The sequence below is a fragment of the Oncorhynchus masou genome, chromosome 25 (genome assembly GCF_036934945.1).
Source record: "Oncorhynchus masou masou isolate Uvic2021 chromosome 25, UVic_Omas_1.1, whole genome shotgun sequence".
NCBI lineage: Eukaryota > Metazoa > Chordata > Actinopteri > Salmoniformes > Salmonidae > Oncorhynchus > Oncorhynchus masou.
In genome coordinates this window covers 39,114,577-39,139,973 of record NC_088236.1, presented here as the reverse complement: position 1 = coordinate 39,139,973, position 25,397 = coordinate 39,114,577, and the positions used below count along the sequence as shown (strand labels likewise).

At 41.6% G+C, this 25,397-nt stretch overlaps 1 protein-coding gene across 1 annotated transcript in view; it reads left to right on the top strand.

Annotated features, from left to right (window-relative positions):
- LOC135514300 (GDNF family receptor alpha-2-like) overlaps positions 1-25,397 on the top strand; it is a 71,657-nt gene that overhangs the window by 4,460 nt on the left and 41,800 nt on the right. Inside the window, exon 3 of the mRNA XM_064937686.1 lies at positions 13,621-13,707. Coding sequence (XP_064793758.1) covers positions 13,621-13,707 — 87 coding nt within the window. The remainder of the gene's footprint in view (positions 1-13,620; positions 13,708-25,397) is intronic.

Below are 25,397 nucleotides of genomic sequence, written 5' to 3'. Positions count from 1 at the left end.
ATACAGGTGTGCCAAGCTTGTAGCGTCATACCCAAGAAGACTCAAAGCTTTAATCACTGCCAAAGGTGCTACAACAAAGTACTGAGTGAAGGGTCGGAATACTTATATAAATGTCATATTTCCGTTTTTAGTATTTAATACATTTTCAAACATTTCTAAAAAACTGTTTTTGCTTTGTCATTATGGCATATTGTGTGTAGATTGATGAGCAGAAAAAAAATATTTAATCAATTTTAGAATAATTCTGTAACATAACAAAAGGTGTAAAAAGTCAAGGGGACTGAATACTTTCCAAATGCACTGTATATTGATGCCCCTGATGAAAAATATATGCTTTCTATTCTCTGTGAAATAATGGAGCAATAATGCAATTACAGCAGCAAGACCTGTTAGGGGTGCGCGATTGGTTTTCACCTAAAGTGTTCCATATTATTGTATTATTAGGTTACAAACCCACCGTTCAATGGCCTGGAGCCAGCCACTTGCACAATCCAGGAGGTAATATTTCACTTAGACCTTAGTCCTTCAAAAGCCTACTTCACATTGTCATAAGCGTGGCATGATGAATGTTACTAGACATCACTGCAGCTGATGTCAAATCAAATCACAAGCTCTAATGTAGTCAAAAGCTTTGACACACCATATGCTATTCAACTGTGGCGAAGTCACTTTTACCAGGAGCTAACGTCCTATGGCACCAGTCAAGGTATGTCAGTCTCTATGCCTGTGATCTAGAATAGAGGGTTCAAGTGAAATGTTAGGACACTAAAGCAGGCCTATCTGAACGGAGTTACAATTGGACTTACAGTAGGCTACATACAGTAAGCTGTTTTGACAAATACAGACCTCCCCTGTGTCTTTCACTGAGGATACTTGACCGAACAATGTAAGTGTCCCATTTTGGCACTGTCCAGGGAGATAAAACAGGCTTTAATGGAGGACAGGGCTCTTACAGTGCAGCTTTAATCTAATCATGATCCATTGTGCAGTCAACCAGGCTTTTGTTAACTGGAAACAATCAGTATATAATATTGTTCTCCATCGAAAAAAACACAAGGGCCAATTCCCCACAGACCCTCAAAAACGCTGCAAGCCACTTAAAAAATGGTTGTGGACAAAACACAGAAAAAGTTAGGATATTGTAGGAGGAGCACCAGCTTGAAAGGTTTTCTCAGCAGATACGGAAATGTCTACAGGCTATGTAGATAATTCCTAAGAGCCAGCCTGTGTTGCTGTTGACAAAAATATTAAGTCATTTAGGGAATTTTGGGGCATATTTATTAAAGGTTTGTGTGTGCTAAATTGCAGCAAAAATGTTGCGTTCTCTGCATTAAGAATTGTAGATAGTGTTAATGAATTGTAGGTAGCATTTTAGTCATTTAGCAGAAGCTGTTATCCAGAGCGACTTACAGGAGCAATTAGGGTAAGTGCCTTGCTCAAGGGCCCTTCGGCAGATTTTTCACCTAGTCGGCTCGGGGATTCAAACCAGCTACCTTTCGGTTATTAGCTCAACAATCTTAACCGCTAGGCTACCTGCCTAGACAAAGATAAAATGAGCAAAGGCACGCCATCTGCAAGTTTCCTATAAATTGATTGTCCTTTTATAATATTCGTCTTCTTTTTCCAATATTTATATTCATGAAATGCTCTGAGCATAATGCAGGGATAAGGACTCACACATTAATCTCACACATTAGCGGCCTTTACATTTCTATTTACTAAAGATGCCCTTATTTGTGTGATAAAGAAGGCTACTTTGCTGTATTCCAAGATTAGTGACTGCTTAGACTTTGTTACACTGTGCATGTAGGCAGCAATTTGGAGGGCGTTGCTGCTGTGAAAAGGACCAGCATTCATTGGGCTACTTGCGCTCCGTCTTTGGCCCTCGTTAATATTGTACACGTGAACTGTTAATTGAGGTTTTAAAAGAAATGCCAGCTGAATGCAATGTGTCAGTGACAGATAATGGTTGGCCTTTTGAATAGGTCCTTCTCACTGCCGGACAACAGGGGTTTGGAGTCTGAATCTATAACAGGCGTAATTACTATGTGGGAAGCATACTCTTTAATAACATAAAGGTAGCTGCATTTCTCTTTCGATTAAGCCTCATGGAGAGAGCACAAGGGTTTGAGGCAGTTCCGGCCAGTCAGTTAAGAAGTCCCATTCTTCACATATCACCGTTTTGTTCTTTCAAATGAAAGTGAATTGAGCAGATAGCTAAGAGAATTGAAGGCCTTTATGTGGGCGGTTTCCTTGCAGTTTAATTAGTAGAATATATTTCTACAGCAGGGAGCATACGTGAGTCTGTCTCAGGCCATTGTGAGATCTTACATGAAATAACAAAGTAAGCACTTAAAAATAATGATTTTCCCGCTGGTATTCTAAAGGTCAGGAGAAGAATCTGTCAGTATTCCATGCTAATATCACTACACAGCTAATTTAGAGCGGGGAAATAGGAACCCTATGCCAGCTTGAGTACGTTATTCCTAGGACCCAAGCAGAGTCAAGGGAGAAACGCATAAGGTTACAGAGGTACACAGTATTCCTCAGTGAAACCATCATTACCATGAGCAATGGTAGCAGTCACCAGCCATTACCTTAGCCATCCTCTGTCATAAGGAGCACATTTCTCCAGTGAGGCAATGGGAGTTTGCTTCTGCATGCTGAATGTGTCCTCTGTTTTTACTCATCTTGCCACGCTCGCTAGGTGGGTGCTTCATCATCAGAGGAAGAGACCTGTCAATATTTTTCTGGAACAAATCAATAAGAGATTTTCAGGCCCCCCAAAACCTGTGAACAGGATCAATGAAATATGATGACAGGGATGGCATTCTATGTTCTTGCAAATCCCTCTAATGATTCCTTTACTGTAACTGAAGATCCATCGAGCAGATTTCAATTTGACTGAAATGACACCCAGAGTGGCTGCTATAGTTGGGAAATTCGCCCCTCTTACCCTGGCAGGAAGAGACAGACTATTTTGCCTTCTGAATACGGGCAAGTGGGGATTTTGGATTTGTTCCGCCATAACGGTTTGTGGATGATTGAATGCGGATCATTGGAATCGTGCGAATGGATTAGCTATCAGAGCCGTTGCCATTTTCTTCTACACAGATGGTTGAGAAATATGTCATCAATATTCTTCATTTATGCAAATAGACCAGGTCAACTTTAAACAAATAAGGTGAATGACAGCTATTAAAATGTACTTTGCTTCAAGCTATAAGCTGTTTGCCAAGACCGGAAAAATCCATAGGACACCTCAGGAATGTACTCCTATTGATAATGAATATGTGATGGATTTTAGATTCTCTACAGCTTAAACTCTTAGGCAGTCATCCACTGAATCAACTTAACTCAATGAGTCCCACCGTAACGGCAGCATGTTTCGGCTTTCTAACCCCTTTTAAAAAATGGGGTGTTTAAGCTACAGATTTCTGGGTTGTACCATCGGTGGTTATGATATCCTGATGGGGCCTGGGGTTGGGTATTTTACCACAACGTCTGTGGAGTCCGAATGGTTTGCGCTGCAAACTATTAAAAGCTATCTATAAAAAACTGAAACTCTCACGAACACGTACAAATTTTGCTCTATGACGCCCACAAGCTACACAAGAACTGTTAGAAGGCAAAAGGTTCTTCTACATAGAAGAGCATCGGAAATCTCAGGACATAGTGTCTATAATACTGTAATAAGCTTACATGTTCCCTGTCACAAACTCCATGCAGTTGTCGCTGACTAGTTGGATATTCATTTCTCACCGAGCAAAGAATTTCTGAACGTACAGCATTCATATAAATTCATTTTGATCAGATATTTGCTTTGGCAGAACTCATTATTGTCAATAAAACTCATGAATGCAACTGTTTATGTCAAATTGTTTTGTTTTCTACTTGTGGCCCTGGTTGTCCTGAAAATAAAATGGTCAAACACTTTGTTGTGAGGCTAAATATAAGGGCTGGACATGCAGATAAATGAAAGTCAGATAAATGAAAAGCCAATATTTGCTGGGATCTTGGGACTGATAGGGTTAAGAGCAATATCCTCCTACAAGGGACTCATGATTGTCTGTTTCACTCTGGCCATGCGCAACACTGTCAGAGCAAATGAAGTCAAACTGAGTCTTAATTACCACGATAAGTTGTTGCCCTACGGCAAACCATCATACACTAAACGGGCTGGGAATAATGTTTTGTATTACCTGAGGAATACATTATTGGTTGGGTGACAGTCAAATAGCACAGTTGTTCAAGAACAGAGTGCCATGGCCCCCTGCTGTGAATGTGAATCTGTCAAACCCCAAGCGAGAGAGCGATGCTGTACTTGTGCAGTTCTAATTTTGCATGGCTCGTGATAACATTAGAAAACACTTTCAAAATCCATTCACTACCTTCATTCATGCTATCATTTTATGTTTGACAATGTTATTAATGAATTATTACTTCTTTGACTTACAATCAAATTAATTGTTATTATACACTGAGAATACCAAACATTAGGCATTAGGAACACCGTCCTAATATTGAGTTGCATCCCCCCTCAGAACAGACTCAATTTGTCAAATAATGGACACAGGGATGCTGGCCCATGTTGACTCTAATGCTTCACACAGTTTCTGTCAAGTTGGCTGGATGTCCTTTAGGTGGTAGACCATTCTTAATTTTTTTAGTTTTTTTTAAAGATTTTAAAATGTAAAATTTATTTTTTAAACTCCTTTTACTCCCCAATTTCGTGTTATCCAATTGGTTGCAGTTACAGTCTTGTCTCATCGCTTCAACTCACGTACAGACTTGGGAGAGGCGAAGGTCGAGAGAAATGCGTTCTTGACACAGTGCACATCCAACCCGGAAGCCAGCCACACCAATGTGTCAGTGAAAACACCGTATACCTGGCGACCTGGTCAGCGTGCACTGCGTCTGGCCCGCCACAGTGGTCGCTAGTGCGCGATGAGGCAAGGATATACCTGCCGGCCAAACCCTTCCGAAACCCGGACGACGCTGGGCCATTGGCCTCCCGGTCGCGGCCGGCTCAAACCCAGAATCTCTGGTGGCCTTAGACCACTGCGCCACCCGGGAGTCTCTGGTAGACCATTCTTGAGACAAACAGGAAACTGTTGAGCATGAAAACCCCAGCAGTGTTGCAGTCCTGGACACAAACCAGTGCACCTGGCACCTACTACCATGCTTTGTTCAAAGGCACTTCAATCTTTTGTCTTGCCCATTCACCCTCTGTATGGCACACATACACAATCCATGTCTCAATTGTCTCAAGGTTTAAAATCCTTCTTTAGCCTGTCTCCTCCCCTTCATCTACACCAGGGATCTCCAACAGGTAGATTGCGAGCTACCAGTAACTCGGAGCCCACTTATGAGTAGCTCGCCAAACAATTCTCAAAGTACATGCAATTTTCACGTGTTCCATCGCAAACTGTCATAAACCAATCTCACAAGTATCAGACATCACGACATTGACGTTCTCTCTCATTTGGTTAGCCATTAATAAGCTAATAACCTAATACAGTATCTGCCAATTCATTTCTAGTAATATTGCCCCTGTCTGTCTGTGGTGTGTGCGATTGTTTGTTTATCACTCTGTGTGTAGGCAGTGATGTGGTTACCATCTTGTGGGTTGACAGAAATACCAAATGAAGTGTTAACTGCAAAGTAGGCTTACCTGGCAGAAGTATATCATGAGTAAGTATATCATTTGTATCTATTATTTGTTATTTGCTAAATTTGCCATGAAATGAGCAGCAGTAGGCCTACAGAACCATTGCTAGACTGGCCCATTACATGCTGACTAGACCGGGGACGCACGTGCGTCTGTTGATTTTGTCCATCCACACCAGATGTGATCAGGACACGCATGTTGAAATATCACAATGAACTCTGAACCAAATATATTAATTTGGTGACAGGTCGAAACGCATGAAAAACGTCCTAGAGCTGGCCACCCGGCCTAACTGAGAAATCGGGGGAGAAATGACTTGGTCAGGGAGGTGACCACGAACCCGATGGTCAATCTGACAGAGCTCCAGGGTTCCTCTGTGTAGATGGGAGAATCCTCCAGAAGGACAACCATCTCTGCAGCACTCCACAAATAAGAAGGAAGGAAGGAAGGAAGCCACTCCAGAAGCCACTCCAGAAGGAAGCCACTCCTCAGTAAAAGGTACATGACCGCCCGCTTGGAGTATGAGAAACAAGATTATTTTTGGCCTGAATGCCAAGCATCACGTCTGGAGGAAACCTGGCACCATCCATACGATAAAGCATGGTGGTGGCAGCATCATGCTGTGGGGATGTTTTTCAGCGGCAGGGACTGGGAGACGAGTCATGATCGAGGGAAATACGAACAAAGCAAAGTACAGAGAGATCCTTGATGAAAACATGCTCCAGAGCGCTCAGGACCTCAGACTGGGTCGACGGTTCACCTTCCAACAGGACAATGACCCTAAGCACACAGCCAAGACAACGCAGGAGTGGCTTCGGGACAAGTCTCTGAATGTCCTTGAGTGGCCCAGCCAGAATCAGACTTCAACCCGATCGAACATCTCTGGAGAGACCTAAAAATAGCTGTGCAGTGACTCTCCCCATCCAACCTGACAGAGAGGATCTGCAGAGAAGAATGGAAGAAACTCCCCAAATACAGGTGTGCCAAGCTTGTAGGGTCATACCCAAGAAAACTCAAGGCTGTAATGTTTGCCAAAGTTTCTTGTATAAAGTACTGAGTAAGAGTCTGAATATGTATGTAAATGTGATTTTTCAGTTGTTTAAAAAAAAATACATTTTCAAAAATGTCTAAAAATCTCTTTTATAGATTTTAGATTAAGATAACATAACAAAATGTGGAAAAAGTCAAGGGATCTGAATTCTTTCCAAATTCACTGTATGCTCCTAAAAACCATGTTCTATTTTAAAGCCTTGCTACACAGACGGTCATTGATGCGCGCAAGCAGTTTGGATGAAATTATTGAATAACATGTATGCATACATTTATTTTGCAATGTAAGCGCACGTAACGCGAACGTTGGGGTTAGCATGTTAGATGGCACATTCCTCAATTTTTAGATGCGCAATTAAAGGGGAATTACATTTGAAAAATCTTCCAGGCCTAAAAATGTTTTTCTTCTGATATGATTTAACCATTGACATGGACTCAGAACATCCAATTTCGTTGTTTCTCTATGAACAATTGTAATTTTGAAGGAAATTTTGGAAATATATAACAGATTTTATTAACCTTTATTTTACCAGATATGTTGACAGAAAACATTACTTTCTCTTACACTAAGGACCCAGGGAAGAGTTGCAGTGGGGAAGAGAAGAGCAAAATTTGCCTATTTGAAAGAAAGAAAAAAATGAGTAGCTCGTGACATGTTTCCTTTTTTTTAAGTAGCTCTCATGCTAGAAAAGGTTGGAGACCACTGATCCTCACTGATTGATGTGGATTTAACAAGTGACATCAACAAGGGATCATAGTTTTCACCTGGATTCACCTGCTCAGTCTATGTCATGGAAAGAGTTCTTAATATTTTGTATACTCAGTGTATGTGGATGAGGCTAAATTATAATATACTTGTATGATATGCAAGGAAGTTTCTTCTTGGCCACTTGGGTGAAACTGAAATAGTTTGTTTCCCTAAACTTCCCCTCAGTCCCCCCGGAGAAGAATAGAGCTTCATCATCCATGATCCTCTATAAGCTGGCCCCGAGGCTGGCCACAGCACTTTCAAAGCTAGAGCATATGGCTTTGTTTGAAGATTTTGCTATTGTACAATGGCCATTTAGGATGGGTAAACAGACTTTATGGGAAGTCTCTGGGAAAAAGGACCTATCTCAGTGGTAACTGTGGGTTCCCTAAGAGTTCCAAGCACTCGTAAAAATTGGCAATTGTTGTACTTAGGCATGCTAAGGGAGAGAAGTAAGAATGTTTGTCTGGCTGCCTTTGCTTTCTCACTACAGAGATGTGTAGGATGATACGGACAAATGTGGACAGGGAGAAATAGGGATAATAGCCCCTTATCTCACAACCCTCCCCCATGGTTTCTGCAATAGCTACTCTTAGAGAACTGCCTGTGGTGATGTTACACGTTGTGATGATCGTCAATGCTGACTGAAGTAGTGAAGGGAAGCTAGGGAAGTGGTAGACATGGGATTTCTTTGTCCTTAGGGTGCACAACACAAAGGTTTCAGCATTGTTTCCACAACTCAATAAGCAACTGATCTAGACTACATCATAATCAAACAAATGCCTTTTGGGGATCAGGCGACGAGTGGCTTATCTGCCTTTGCCATTCGTACTGTTAGCTAACGTTCAATTGCTGGAAAATAAATGGGACGAACCGAAAGCACATATATCCTACCAACGGGACATTAAAAACTGTAATATCTTATGTTTAATCGAGTCGTGGCTGAACGACGACATTAATAACATACAGCTGGTGGGTTATACACTCTATTGGCAGGATAGAACAGCAACCTCTGGTAAGACACGGGGGACCATGCATATTTGTAAACAACAGCTGGTACACGATATCTAAGGAAGTCTCTAGGTTTTGCACGCCTGAGGTAGAGCATCTCACAATAAGCTGTAGACCACACTATCTACCTAGAGAGTTTTCATCTGTATTTTCCGTAGCTGTTTACATACCACCACAGTCAGAGCCTGGCACTAAGACAGCATCGAATGAGCTCTATTCCGCCACAAGCAAACAAGCTCCTCGTAGCCAGGGACTTTAATGTAGGGAAACTTAAATCCTTTTTACCAAATTTCTATCAGCATGTTAAATGTGCAACCAGAGGGTAAAAACTCTGGACCACCTTTACTCCACACACATACAAAGCTCTCCCTCGCCCTCCATTTTGCAAATCTAACCAGAATTCTATCCTCCTGATTCCTGCTTACAAGCAAAAATTAAAGCAGAAAGCACCAGTGACTAAATCAATAAAAAAGTGGTCAGATGAAGCAGATGCTAAGCTGCAGGACTGTTTTGCTGGCACAGACTGGAATATGTTCCGGAATTCCTCCGATGGCATTGAGAAGTACACCACATCAGTCATTGGCTTCATCAATAAGTGCATCGATGACGTCATCCCCACAGTGACTGTACGTACATACCCCAACTAGAAGCCATGGATTACAGGCAAATTCGCACTGAGCTAAAGGGTAGAGCTGCCTCTTTCAAGGAGTGGGACTCTAACCTGGAAGCTTATAAGAAATGCCGCTATGCCCTCCAACAAACCATCAAACAGGCAAAGCGTCAATACAGGAGTAAGATCGAATTGTCCTACACTGGCTCTGACGCATGTCGGATGTGGCAGGGCTTGCAAACTATTACAGACTACAAACGGAAGCACAGCCAAGAACTTCCCAGTGACATGAGCCTACCAGACGGGCTAAATAACTTCTATGCTCGCTTCGAGGCAAGTAACACTGAAACATGCATGAGAGCATCAGCTGTTCCTGCCGACTGTGTGATCACGCTCTCCTCAGCCGATGTGAGTAAGACCTTTAAACAGGTCAACATTCACAAGGCCGCAGGGCCAGACGGAATACCAAGATGTGTATTTCAAGCATGCACTAAACAACTGGCACGTGACTTCACTGATATCTTCAACCTCTCCCTGTCTGAGTCTGTAATACCAACATGTTTCAAGCAGACCACCATAGTCTCTGTGCCCAAGATCACTAAGGTAACCTGCCTAAATGATTACCAACCCATAGCACTCACGTCTGTAGCAATGAAATGCTTTGAAAGGCTGGTCATGGCTCACATCAACACCATTATTCCAGAAACCCTAGACCCACTCCAATTTGCATACCAAAGATCCACAGATGATGCAATCTGTATTGTACTCCACACTGCCCTTTCACACCTGGACCAAAGGAACACCTATGTGAGAATGCTACAGCTCAGCTGTCAACACCATAGTGCCCTCAAAGCTCATCACTAAGCTAAGGACCCTGGGACTAAACACCTCCCTCTGCAAATGGATCCTGGACTTCCTGACGGGCCACCCCCAGGTGGTAGGGGTACATTACAACACATCCGCGCACTGATCCTCAACACGGGGGCTCATCAGGGCTGCGTGGTCAGTCCCGTCCTGTACTCCCTGTTCACCCATGACTGCACAGCGAGGCACGACTCCAACACCATCATTAAGTTTGCCAATGAAACAACAGTGGTAGGCCTGATCACCGACAACGATGAGACAGCCTATAGGGAGGAGGTTAGGGACCTGACCATGTAGTGCAAGGACAACAACCTCTCCCTCAACGTGATGAAGACAAAGGAGAGGATTGTGGACTACAGTAAAAGGAGGATCGAGCATGCCCCCACTCTCATTGACGGGGCTGTAGTGGAGCAGATTGAGAGCTTCAAGTTCCTTGGCGTCCACAACACCAAAAAACTAACATTGTCCAAGCACACCAAGACAGTCGTGAAAAGGGCATGACAAAACCTATTCCCCCTCAGGAGACTGAAAATATTTGGCAATGGTCTTCAGATCCTCAAAAGGCTTTACAGGTGCACCATCAAGAGAATCCTGACTGGTTGCATCACTGCCTGGTATGGCAACTGCTCGGCATTCAACCGCAAGGCACTACAGAGCGTAGTGTGTACGGCCCAGTACATCACCACGGCCAAGCTTCCTGCCATCCAGGACCTCTATACCAGGCGGTGTCAGAGGAAGGCCCTAAAAAGTGTCAATGACTCCAGCCAGCCTAGTCATAGACTGTTCTCTCTGCTACTGCACGGCAAGTGGTACCGGAGCGCCAAGTCTAGGTCCAAGAGGCTTCTAAAAAGCTTCTACCCCCAAGCCATAAGACTCCTGAAAAGCTAATCAAACAGCTAATCTACGCTGCTGCTACTCTCTGTTATTATCTATGCATAGTCACTAACATAACTCTACCTACATGTACATATTACCTAAATTACCTCGACACCGGTGCCCCCGCACACTGACTCTGTACCGGTACCCCCTGTATATAGCCCTGCTATTGTTATTTATTGCTGCTCTTGAATTATTTGTTATTCTTAACTATTACTTTTATTAGGTATTTTCTTAAAACTGCATTGTTGGTTAAGGGCTTGTAAGTCAGCATTTCACTGCACCTGTTGTATTCAGCGCATGTGACAAGTACAATTTGATTTGTAGTTCAATCAATCGTTTTGATTATGAAGCAGCAGTATGAACAAGCACAAAGATAAGACCAAACACACCAACTTTTATTTGACCCTCATTTGATCACATCATCTTCTACCTGGAGAAGAGTTGCAGGGGTTAAATGAGTCAGTTGGAAGCTGGAGAAAATTACTGTAGGTGGCCAAGGGAGTATGAGAAGCTGGATTAGGATTTTAGCTTTGACAATGGGGTTAACCTTTAACTCATGCAACAAGTGCCATGGCTACTTTAATGACCACAGAGATTATGGACATCTGTTTAATGTCTCATTTGAATGATGGCACCTTATGCAATTTAGTTACCCCCTCCCCCCATCACTCCCTTACCAGATGGAATAGTGCTGTCTTATGGCCCTCCAACACCACATTCAGCATATTCTATTCTCCCATCCAAGAATTGACCAGGCCCTGCCCTGCTTAGTTTCAGAGGCAAGCAGTCAGTAGGATGTAGGGTGGTGTGGCTGCTGACAGTCTCTCTGCAATGTCTTACAATGGGTTGCTTATTTTCTTATAGTAATGTATTATGTCTAGGAATCTATGGAGTGTGTCTGGAGTCCTTGTCAGGGTCCATGGTCAAAATCTTAATTATTAGAGATGTTTCCTCATTATCAGATGGGGAAACTGCTTATGGTTTTTATCTCCCCCTCACTGAAGGGAACAAGACATTATAACAGCCTTAGTGTGGCCCTCCTTGGACTTTTGCTCAGGAGTTGGCAAGGGAATTGCAAAAATCGCTGAAGTTGGAGACTTTTTTCTCCCTCACCAATTTCAAACATCTGCTATCTGAGCAGCTAACCGATCGCTGCAGCTGTAAATAGTCTATCGGTAAATAGCCCACCCAATTTTACCTACCTCATCCCCATACCGTTTTTATTTATTTACTTTTCTGCTCTTTTGCACACCAATATCTCTACCTGTACATGACCATCTGATCATTTATCACTCCAGTGTTAATCTGCAAAATTGTAATTATTCGCCTACCTCCTCATGCCTTTTGCACACAATGTATATAGACTCTCTTTTTTTCTACTGTGTTATTGACTTGTTAATTGTTTACTCCATGTGTAACTCTGTGTTGTCTGTTCACACTGCTATGCTTTATCTTGGCCAGGTCGCAGTTGCAAATGAGAACTTGTTCTCAACTAGCCTACCTGGTTAAATAAAGGTGAAATAAATAAAAATAAATAAAAAAAGGGAAGAGTTCAATGTCGTCCCTCTGAGGTTTATAATGCTGGGAGGCGCAACTTTCACTCCTGTTGAGTGACATGTATTTTAGCCATTTGGCCATTAGTTGATCATCTTTAGTTTGGTGTATTTCAATAGTTGTTTTATTGACACTTTTTTATCCCCTGTTCACGATGGAACTAAGATAACATCATAATACAATGTTTTCTTTTCAACAAGTGTACTGTGAACCCACGTTACACTGTGTTACTAAAGTGACATCTTCAAGGGTATTCTTTTTATTCCACCTGATCGGCAGCCTGGTAATGAAATATGCACTATACTGTACAACATGATCAACACATATGTGAATCACACACTACCTTCCGTTGAAGTCTCCATTCTCTGAACAGCTGGAAGAACACTTTATGAGGTTACATCCGCTTTTCAAACGCACGGAGCATTGTGATAAACAAATGGTGATATTTATTGATTGGATGGTTATCCACTGGGCTTCACCTCTCCCCACATGTTTTGGATTTTCTCATTTGCTGCGGTGGGCTCCCTGCCTGTCCCACACCAGCCTTGCTGTGTTTCTGTTAGCATCAAAATGCAATGCTACACACTGGAGGGTTTTGTCTGGATCACACCGAATGGCTGTGAATTTTAAACACAGGATTAGAGGCTTCTGAGAGAGAGGCACAGGGGAGCAGCACAGTCAGTTGAGTGCTAATTTGTTTCATTTTTTTTTACAAACAGCCAAAGCAATTCAGCGTTTGGAGGGTGCCTCACCTAAATCACAGAGCACCAGGACCAAATGTTCTTTCCAAAATCAAATTATCTGACCGTGGTGAACGATCTGCTTTGCATATCACAAAATTAGCCAAATGTTCACACCATTGAAATCTTCAGGGTGTAAAATGTGTTATTGGTCAGACAGACCGATTAAGAGCCAAAAACTCAAGTTGACAAATGTTGTAGAATTCAAACTTCACTGGTTTCTGTTATCAACAGAAACAATATAGATATTTGTTTATTGTTTTAGCACAAAAAAAAAAGTTTTTTCCTGTGCAATGTTTCTAAAACCATGACTCCTTGCCTTAGACACATGAAGGTCAACAACTTTGTATACATTTTGAGGTCATATTCCTTCATTAAATGTACCGCAACACATACCCAGTAATTAATGTACCATGAACTACAGTATGTGGGTGTGAGCACACTATCATTTTCCTTTTTATCAAAACAATTTCATCATGTGCTGTTTTCCCAGGTGGAGAGCTTTATGAAACATCCCCTTATGAACCTGTGGTGCCTATTCGCTACCCTGATGCATTCCGTCTCGCTTCCATTATCTCAGGTAAGAACAAATGTTTCATGTTATCATGCCTCCACAATGACTATTCCATGTTAAAAGACTGTGAAGATACACTGTATATAGTGCCATCGAAAAGTATTCAGACCCCTTGACTTTATCCACATTTTGTTACATTACAGCCTCATTCTAAAATGGATTAAATAATAAAAAGATCCTCAGCAATCTATACACAATATTCCATAATGACAAAGTAAAAACAGTTAAAATATATATATATATATTTCCAAATGTATTACAATTTTAAAACTAAAATACCTTCAGACCCTTTGCTATGAGATTCAAAATTGAGCTCAGGTGAATCCTGTTCCCATTGATCATCCTTGAGATGTTTCTAATACTTGACCTGTGGTACATACAATGGTACATACAATTGATTGGACATGATTTGGGAAGGCACATACCTGTATATGTAATGTCCCACAGTTGACAGTGCATGTCAGAGCAAAAACCAAGCCATGAGGTTGAATGAATTGTCCGTAGAGCTCCGAGTCAGCATTGTGTCGAAGCACAGATCTGGGGAAGAGTACCAAAATACTTCTGCAGCATTGAAGGTCCCCAAGAACACTGTGTCCTCCATCATTCTTAAATGGAAGAAGGTTGGAACCACCAAGACTCTTCCTAGAGCTGGCCAAACTGAGAAATCGGGGGAGAAAGGCCTTGGTCAGTGACGTGACCAAGAACCCGATGGTCACTCTGACAGAGTGTCTAGAGTGTGCTCTAGAGTGTCTCTTTGGTAATGGGAGAACCTTCTAGAAGGAAAACCATCTCTGCAGCACTCAACCAATCAGGCCTTTATGGTAGTGACCAAACGGAAGCCACTCCTCAGTAAAAGGCACATGATAGCCCGCTTAGAGTTTGCCAAAAGGCACCTAAAGACTCCCGGGGCATGAGAAACAAGATTTTCTGGTCTGATGAATCCAAGATTGAACTCTTTGGCCTGAAAAGCCAAGCATCTGGGACTGGGAGACTAGTCAGGATCAAAGGAAAGATGAACGGAGCAAAGTGCAGAGAGATCCTTGTTGAAAACCTGCCCCAGAGCGCTCAGGACCTCAGTCTGGGGGCTAAGGTTCACCTTACAACAGGACCCCGACCCTAAGTACACAGCCAAGACAAAGCAGGAGTTGCTTCGGGACAAGTCTCTAAATGTCCTTGAGTTGCCCAGCCAGAGTCTGGACTTGAACCCTATCTAACATCTCTGGAGAAACCTGAAAATAGCTCTGCAGCAATGCTTTTTTAATACATTTGCAAACATTTCTAAAAACCACGTTCCTTTGTTATTATGGGGTATTGTGTGTAGATTGATTAAAAAAAACAATGAATCCATTTTAGAATAAGTCTGTAATCAGTGGCGGTCAGTGCTGTTTAAGATGAGGGAGGACTATTTTTTTTTCTATTACAGCATACAGGATAACTGTCATTCATATTCCATTCACCCAGTTAAATGTAACAGCGATAGGTTTAGGCTAATATTTGATACTCAGATTTCCCTTCCCCCATTATAAGGTTGCTACAACCTAGCCCAGTGGTTCTCAATCCTGGTCCTGGGGACCCAAAGGGGTGCACATTTTTGTTTTTGCCCTAGCACTACACACCTGATTGAAGTCATCAAAGCCTTTTGATGAGTTGATCATGTGATAATTTAATCAGCTGTGTAGTGCTTGGGCAAAATCAAAAATGTGAAACACTTTGGGTCCCCAGGATTGGGAACCACTGGGCTAGCCTATGAATGACGGTTTACAACGTAGGTGCACACAGGTTGAGAGACATATTTGAGGTGTGTTGAGAGACACATTTGACATTCAACCCCGCCTTGCACACTCTTGCCTGCATCTAGCTATTGATATAGGGTGTAATCATTCGTCTAAAAATGTGACAAATTCAGGTATGTTATCCCCGATTTGTTCCATTTGCTTCCATTTAAGAAATGTTTTTCAACAGAATCAGCGGAATGAATACACTCTCGTCCTCTCACCTTGTCCCTTCGCTTGTGGACTTCAATGCCCAACACATCAGCTGTATGTGACCAGGCGAAAAAACTTTTCCAAGCCAAACCACTACACACAGCCTACATTGGTGTCACAATATTAGCTAAAGAAGTAACGTCATAGTCAGCATAGCTAATAGAACTAATGTGTTAGTAAACCCACTACAATCATGCAGTAACGTTAGTGTACAGTCAGTAAGCAGTTGTAAAACCAAAAGCTTACCTTGACTTGGAAGAGTTCCAATGTTTTGTTGGAAAGTCATAGACAGATAGACAGCTAAAATAACATCCCTTTGTTTGAGCAGGGTGTTAAGAAATTAATTTGTTATACTGTTCGACTAATGTCTTTCTCTCTCTCTTTGAGTCAACTACTCACCACATTTTATCCACTGCAGTGCTATCTAGCTGTAACTAATACTTTCAGTACTAGATTCATTCTCTGATCCTTTGATTGGGTGGACAACATCTCAGTTCATGCTGCAAGAGCCCTGATAGGTTTGAGGACATCCTCCGGAAGTTGTCATAATTACTGTGTAAGTCTATGGAAGGGGGTAAAGAACAATGAGCCTTCTAGGTTTTGTATTGAAGTCAATGCACCCAGAGGAGGACGGAAGGTAGCTGTCCTCCGGCTACACCATGGTGCTACCCTACTGAGTGCTGTTGAGGCTACTCTAGACCTTTGTTTTAATCAATTATTTGATGATTATATTTAGTATAATTTTAACAAAAAAATATAACTTTTTAATTGTTTTATTTTAATGAAATTCACTGAGGAGAAATTCACTGAGGAGCCTCTACTGGCTGTAATGTAACAAAATGTGGGGAAAATCAAAGGGACCGCCTATTGAGAAGTGCCTGTTAAGTAAATCAGGTGTTAAATTAGGTGGAAAGGAGATTGCCACTTTCAGTAAATATGATGGATTCCTCTTTATATTCCTTAGTTCACCAAGGGTTCTTGATTACATAAACCCATATATTTCCCATCTATTGATTTTCCATTCAGTTTGATTTCTGTTTACTAATTAAACAGCAAGTATTCATCAAGGGAACTATTGCTCACATTTCATTTACTGGTTATTACTGAAAGGGCAATACAAATCAATGCAGATCTTATTATAAGACACAGCTACAATGGCTATTACACTAAGGGCTCTATTTTAACAAACCTAATACAATGGTAAATCTTAGTGCTGCTGACAGATTTTTGTTGTTGTGCTATTTTACTTCCAGAATATGTGCAGAGTAGCTGGAGGTGGCACAAAAGCTCTGGGTTTTGATGAATTAACAAGTTGTGGGTACGTCGAGGCTTGACACCTCACTGGCCAATCAGAATTTGCTCCATGGCTGAATATGTCGTTGCTTCAAGTTGTCTTTACAGTGTTTTATGTATTGCCTCGTCATCATCTCCAATTCGATTGTAGTCCGTTATTTCCTAGTTTGTTAAATGGCCTGCCTCATATTTGCTAAATATGTTGAACATGTTTGCAGTCCACATTGTTCTTTTTTTAATTTAACTTTTATTAACTAGGCATGTCAGTTAAGAATAAATTCTTATTTACAATGATGGCCTACACCAGGCAAACCCAGTTGATGCTGGGCCAATTGTGTGCCGCCTTATGGGACTCCCAATCACAGCCGGTTGTGATACAACCTGGATTCAACCCAGGGTGTCTGTAGTGATGCCTCAAGCACTGAGATGCAGTGCCTTAGACCACTGCGCCACTCGGGAGCTCCGAGTGCATTCCTTCAATATGGAAATACATTGTTAAACATACACTACCGTTCAAAAGTTTGGGGCCACTTAGAAATGTCCTTGTTTTTGAAAGAAAAGCACATTTTTGGCCCATTAAAATAACATCAAATTGATCAGAAATACAGTGTAGACATTGTTAATGTTGTAAATGACTATTGTAGCTGGAAACGTCAGATTATTTATGGAATATCTACATGGGCGAACAGAGGCCCATTATCATCAACCATCACTCCTGTGTTCCAATGGCATGTTGTGTTAGCTAATCCAAGTTTATAATTTTAAAAGGCTAATTGAGCATTAGAAAATCCTTTTGCAATTATGTTAGCACAGCTGAACACTGTTGTCCCTGATTAAAGAATCAATAAAACCGGCCTTCTTTAGACTCGTTGAGTATCTGGAGAATCAGCATTTGTGGGTTTGATTACTGGCTCAAAATGGCCAGAAACAAAGACCTTTCTTCTGAAACTCGTCAATCTATTCCTGTTCTGAGAAATTAAGGCTATTCCATGCGAGAAATTGACTAGAAACTGAAGATCTCGTACAACGCTGTGTAATACTCCCTTCACAGAACAGCGCAGTGTGGCTCTAACCAGAATAGAAAAATGAGTGGGAGGCCCCGGTGCACAACAGTGAAGAGGCGTTCCCGGGATGCTGGCCTTCTAGGCAGAGTTCCTCTGTCCAGTGTCTGTGTTCTTTTACCCATCTTTTATTTTTATTGGCCAGTCTCAGATATGGCTTTTTCTTTGCAACACTGCCTAGAAAGCCAGCATCCCGGAGTCGCCTCTTCACTGTTGACGTTGAGACTGGTGTTTTGCGAGTACTATTTGATGAAGCTGCCAGATAATACTGCCTTTGCTGCAATGGCTAGGCTCTCCCGTTTCATGATCTGTATTGTAAGCGGAGATGTGAGGTTCACAGCCAGAGGAAATTAATCCTTTGTCTTGATAGGCCAGAAAATGTGACATGTCTCTCCCTATGCAAATGAGATGTTAGGTTTCACATACTGCATCTCAGATGAGCAAGAGGACAAGTACATTAGAGTGTCTAGTTTGAGAAACAGACGCCTCACAAGTCCTCAACTGGCAGCTTAATTAAATAGTTCCTGCAAAACACCAGTCTCAACGTCTACAGTGAAGAGGCAACTCTGGGATGCTAGCCTTCTAGGAATCCTTCGGTAGGAGGCATGGATGTTTGTCCTATCCATTGAATATAGATTATTAAATAGTATACACTAATCTTACAATAGGCCTAGTTATAACAAAAATGTAGATAACCTGGCTTCAACATGGAAATACTAGTCTACACAAATTACACTCGCATGCTATACATTTTTGAGCCATGGACAATTGGACAAAAGTTAAGAAGATTAGCCTACCATATCTGTTGATATGGTCTGTTAATGACTTTGTCACGTGAAAGGCAAACAATAAAACAGGCAAATGGCTTAGGCTCCAAGGGGATTCAGCACCAAGGGCAGCGATCAGAATTCATGCGATTTGACGGTTAGATCCAACAGAAATGTAAAGAAAGTCTGTTGACTATTTTTCTGCTTATGATATTTTAATAAAACATTGGTTATAGGCTACTGATTAGGCTACTGTGCGCCTCCTCTGACAAAATCAATACTGTAACAAATCGCGTTACATCTATGACAAGCTTTTGGCCAGTCTTAACTAGCAGAACCCTACCTTTTACAAGTTGAATCTAGCGCCGCCTTAACGCCAGTCTGAAATAGAGCCCTGAGAGAGACTATCGCAAAAAAATATATATATTAAAAAAAGGTGAAATATGAGGACCGCAGGGCCATTGCCACAACTGTAGGAAATATAGGCTACAGTCATTTGAACGTTCAATCACTTCCGTTCTCCAGATCCTGCAGAAATTGCCGGAGGATGATCGAGCCTCATTTGCTAAAAGTAGTATACAGCAGAGATGCCACATTTGCTTTTCCTGGCCGATGCCTCATGCTTTGTTCTATATCTTGGAGGTACAAGAAAGACACGCTTTCTGCATAATCCCTTTAGCTTGAAGTCAGTAAACGACATAGGTTGTTTGAAAATATACTGGTTTGATCTATCAAAAAGGAGAACACCAGACAAAATACAAAATTGGAAGTGGCTTTGAATACCTTGGCGTTTTAACCTATGGTCCATATGAAGGAGGCTCAAATGGTTGTGTATCCTACATCCTGGTCATTTTTCAGCACCTTTTGAAACAGCAGCTTGGGCTCATTAATGTGTTCATTTTTGCTAGAACTGTTTCCAACAATGTTTCTTTCAAAGGTGAAATATCTGATTTGCTCTCCTAAATCCATTTAGCCTTAGTCATTTATTATTTCAGAGGACAGAATAATTGATTGTGGTGGTGAGAAAAGCCCACAGGCAAACAGATAAGTAATTACAGTTGTTCTCTGAAATACTTTCCCCCGCCGATTTCAACTGCACAAAAGTGTGCTTAATCACTTTTAAAATGGTAATCTGAACCAAAGCTCAGGGAATGTGATATCTTGCTGTGTCGATGTGGATGGGGAAATACACTCTCTAGGAGGAAGGCTGAAAATTGAAAAATTATCTCCACAACTTAAGAGTTTATAGTGAGAGAGATAAGGACACCATTGATGGGGGAAAAAACATACTCCACAGTATCTCTAAATTCACACAGCGGTAATAAAGCAAATGACTGAGAGGAAAGTGAGAGTATGCATTGCCCAAGTCCACCATTTTCTTACTTCAATGTGTACAAGTCAATAGTCTTACTCTTGAGCATTGTGAGAGATATTGGTTTGCACTCATATCATTTTCCTCAATAGGTTGCCCCCTCATCCAACACCAGATGATTATGTATTTTATATAACAAATTATCCCATAGCATACAAATATATACTTGACTGTAATTTCTATTTTACACAAATTGTTCCATCCTTGTGACCCAATGTTGAGCTAATTCACTTACTAAGAGCAGAGGCCAGGATTAAAAAAAAGCAGCACGTGTCCTCCAGGAATTGACTTTGACACCTCTTAGTTAGACCTTCTAACACTTCCTACTATAAGCCTCTCACCTCTCTGCTCCACATGCCCACCATCCAATTAAATGGAGAAACCTATTTCTATACAGCTGGGGGGGGGACCGGCGCAACAGTCGTGCTCAGCATGCAGCCCAACACTGGACATTCTCACCTTGCCCTCGTAACAATTACCATCCCGTTCTCAAAGACAATGTTGCCGTGCTTTATGCCAGTGTACTGCTGTTGAATAGCTGCTGTACTATGTGTACTTACAATAGGTTTACATTTACAACTAGGAGTTGCCTCTTCGTTTTCTCCATGGACACTTAATGAGTGTTGGGTGTAAGGGTAAGGTATGAGTTGTTAGTGCAGTCAGCGCTATTCTAACAAGTTGGAATTAAACAGAATATTGAATAATCCTCCAAAACATGGACATGGCAATGCTCATTAGTTAGTTTTGTTAGCAGAACTAGACGTTTACACTGATGTTTGGGGAATATGTGAAGCAACGCCAGCATCTTGATAGAGATGTGAATCGACTCGCTTGCACATTTCTGCTACAATGATATTTTGCCCAGGTTTGATATGCATGATTGCCAAACATGATGGACTATTGAAGGAATTATACTGCAAGACGGAAGAAACCATCAATTGCAATCTGAATACTGAACAGAAAGCAATACTGAAACATAGCAGGAAGTGTTTTGAAGCCCAGTGTGAGCTGCTGTTCACAAGCAACTCAAGAATTTGGAAACATGTTTACGTACCGTAGAGCTGACATGCTTTTAAAATCAGTGGCTGACTTTCACTCTGTGTGTTAGATCATAGAACTGACGTGCTAGTTTTATCTCGTATTTGGAAAACACTTCTGAACTGTTAAAGCAGCCGTTACCTTATTAGAGCACATATAAACAGCTTATAAAATAGCGGTCCAACTGATATCATTACAGATCCCAAACATGCACAGTCAGTTTTACTGTTGGGAAATGTCGTACCGTGGACCCGTGGCATTACCTAACCCCTGAAAACCCTGCTCTGACACAAGCCTGAGCTAATAACTGATGAACTCTTTGACAGAGAAATGCTTGACAAGGCTCCCAGGGGTACAGACTAAATACTTTATAACAAGCTCCTTCACACTCACTAAGGGCCATATTAAATCCACACTTTGGCACCCATCCTAATTACAGTGAGCATACCCGGAGCCAAGAGCCCCTCTCTAACCTCGACTGAACTCCTGGTCCCCAGAGTCTAGGATGATGTCTGAAATACAGGATTCAAATAAGGGAGAGAGCAATTACTGTGGAAGGAAGATCCCTTCTCTTGAAAATGGCTAAATCCTGATCTCTTGCCTGGCCTGTAATGACTACATTGTGCTTTTCAGTAGATGGCCATCACGTACCTTACACTAATGAACACTGTGGACGAGCCCCCTATTAACATTTAACTCTTAAACGTTAAGTCCCCTATTTATGGGACTTTGAGCTGTTCTGGACCGGATCCAACCAACATTTTTGTGCACAGAGTACTCTGTGAATGGTGCAACATCAAGTGGTGTGCCCTCTGTGAAAGCTCTGGTTGTCCCGCTTCACATGTCACTCTCCGCTCTCATCTGAGATGCAGTATGTGAAACCTGACATCTCATTTGCATAGGGAGAGACATGTCACATTTTCTGGCCTATCAAGACAAAGGATTGATTTCCTCTGGCTGTGAACCTCGCAATCTCCACTTACAGTACAAATGATGAAACGGGAGAGCCTAGCCCTTGCAGCAAAAGCAGTATTATCTGGCAGAGTCAGAAAAAAAGAAAAGATAGGCAAAAGATCACAGACACTAGAGGAACTCTGCCTAGAAGGCCAGCATCACGGGATCGCTTCTTCACTGTTGACATTGAGACCGGAGTTTTGCAGGTACTGTTTAATGACGCTGCCAGTTGAGGACTTGAGGTGTCTGTTTCTCAAACTACACACTCTAATGTACTTGTCCTCTTGCTCAGTTGTGCACCGGGGCCTCCCACTCCTCTTTCTATTCTGGTTAGAGCCAGTTTACGCTGTTCTGCGGAGGGAGTAGTACACAGCATTGTACGAGATCTTCAGTTTTTAGGCAATTTCTCGCATGGAATAGCCTTTATTTCTCAGAACAGGAATAGATTGACGAGTTTCAGAAGAAAGGTATTTGTTTCTGGCCATTTTGAGCCTGTAATCGAACCCACAAATGCTAGTTCTCCAGATACTCAACCAGTCTAAAGAAGGCCAGTTTGATTGCTTCTTTAATCAGCCTTTTAAAATGATAAACCTGGATTAGCTAACACAACGTGCCATTGGAATACAGGAGTGATGGTTGCTGATAATGAGCCTCTGTACACCTATGGTGATATTCCATTAAAAGTCATTTTATAAAATCCAGCTACAAAAGTCATTTACAACATTAACAATGTCTACACTGTATTTTGGATCAATTTTATGTTATTTTAATGGACAAAGAATGTGCTTTTCTTTCAAAAATAAGGACATTTCTAAGTGACCCCAAACTTTTGAACGGTAGTGGATAACTTTTTATACTGGCAGTTACTTTTTCTTTCAGTATAAGCATTACTAGGTATTATTTATGGACACCTCATGATAAATAATTACTTTTGGGTATGTCTATTTAGGCGGAAATCTAAATTTTATAACATTACATTTAACTAGTTAGGTTAAAAGATTACTTTACTCTTTACTTTACGATAAAAAGCGCTTGTTTACAGTTCTCCGAGAGCTTTTTCTTTCCTATATGGAAGCGTGAAGTAACATTTGTAAACCTTTTTTTCTTGTGAAGGGAATTTGGTATTTTTGTGTGCATGCCAAAAACCAATTAAAATCACGCGCGTTGCTACCTAGCGTTCATTGCATGAGAAGCACGACTCTGATTATCATGCAAAGATGTGTCAACAGAGCCTCATGGCAACATAGTCACAGAGTCTAAAAAATATATATATATATGCAGCAACATGCACTTAATCAGTTGTTGTCCCACAGTGAACACCTTAGACACCAGTACACTGGAATAATCAGGACACAGCCCTCTATTTCCATGATTTCCTAATATAGCAGAAGGCTCGGAATCAGGGTATTGGGATGGTGAGGCTTTCCCAAGACTGGCTGTAGCTGGTGTATGCGGCAATGGAATGACACTTAGAGAGATTTGAGGAATGTTTGATCATTACAGCCCATGTGCAAGGCTGATTGTGATGATGATTGGCCAGGTTAATTAAATACACTTGAGCACGTATACATAAGTGGTGGTCCAATCTCTTGGCAGTACACGACACGTTGTTTCCTCTATCAGTGATGGCCTGCTGCAATCAGCAAGACTCTATTCTGCCTCTGATTTCAAACGCTTTCCGTTTTTGCGAGTTGCCTGTCACCCTTCTTGTATTACCGAAAGGTGTATAGGCAAAACCTTTCATAATGCACTTTGAAAAATCGATTATTTTCCTGTAACACTATATATTTTCCATTCATCTACTCCATTCCCGATTGTGTATGTATACCAAGCCTTTGAGGGCCTTTGTGTCTTTGTGAGCCTCAGGACATCTTTTTGCTTTCAGTACCGAATTCAATCTTTTCTCTCCAATTAGAAGTAGTAAAACCTCAAACCACTGCACTGCTTGGTCAGATAAATCTTTGTACCTCGTCCCTCTTCTATTTTGTTTTTATCCTGGACCCCCTGTGCACCGCATTAAAGGCTGCAGATGGCCAGAGGAGATTTAGGAGCTGCAATCCATCATTGTTATGTGTAGGGCCTTTGGATAGAACCCCAAACCACCCCTCCAGCTGGGCTGGCCTTGGTCTGTACCAATTTGGCCAGGTTTTGCCCAGTTTGGCCTCAATCCCTGCTGCTAATGTCAGCTGTCTTTGAAGTCCAATCACAGATCATCCCACAGCCCTCTGACCTAGCATGATCTCCTCCTCGGGATAGCCTTGTTGCTGGAGGGATAAAGACAAAGTTCACAATGATCTGGAAAGGCAACAATCTTTTCCTGTCTTCACAAAATAGAATCCACCTTTTCACTTTTCTTCCCATCGACAGGAAGTTGCCTCTATGTTGCCATGTGGTTGAATAAGGTAAATACTGTTTTATTTGGCTCTGAGTGTGTTGTGTCCATTCTGTGTATGACATTTCTAGGATTGATCTTTTGTGATGCACCACTTACAGACAATACAGCTGCTCATGCAGTCCATAGGAAAGGCTTTTCCTCGATACTGCGTGATAGACACAGAATGAGATTGGTTCTGTTGAATAAGAGATGAATCTCCTTGGATGTCACTGAGCCAGCGCTGCCTCTGAAATATCATTATCTACATGGGGAGGGAGGTTAACTTTTCTAATACACCCGGAATACAAGGGAGGTGGAATATGAGTGAATGTGATACCGTTTTTTTTTGTTTTTTGTTTTATGACATCTCAATAGCAGGTGGGCATGTACCACCAGTTCAGAGTGCTCTCAGAATATACACACTTAATGACTCCATCTGTTTGCTACAGTACAATTGCTAGGTGGCAGTGTGCGATGACAATAAGAAATTGTTCATCTGTGTTCAATAGGCCACAATTCAACAGCACAGAGTGAGTCTTTACCATGTCCTTGAGCACCTGTGTTTAATGTCCACACTGACAAACCAATTACACATGTCAAAAAGCAACAAGAAATCTAATTCACGTGTTGTAAACGGCATCATGGTCTGTGTCACGGTGTTTACAGTAGCTGCTGTAGCACATCATGTGCTAGTGGTGGAAGCAATCAGATGAGTAGAATCAACTTGACACACTCATGAAGTCAAAACTGAATGTAAAAGAAGATGAATATACCTACTATCTCAATCCATACTTTATTCATTCACATTTCACTCAAGGCCTCTAAAAATAAATAATTCAGTAAGAATGGATA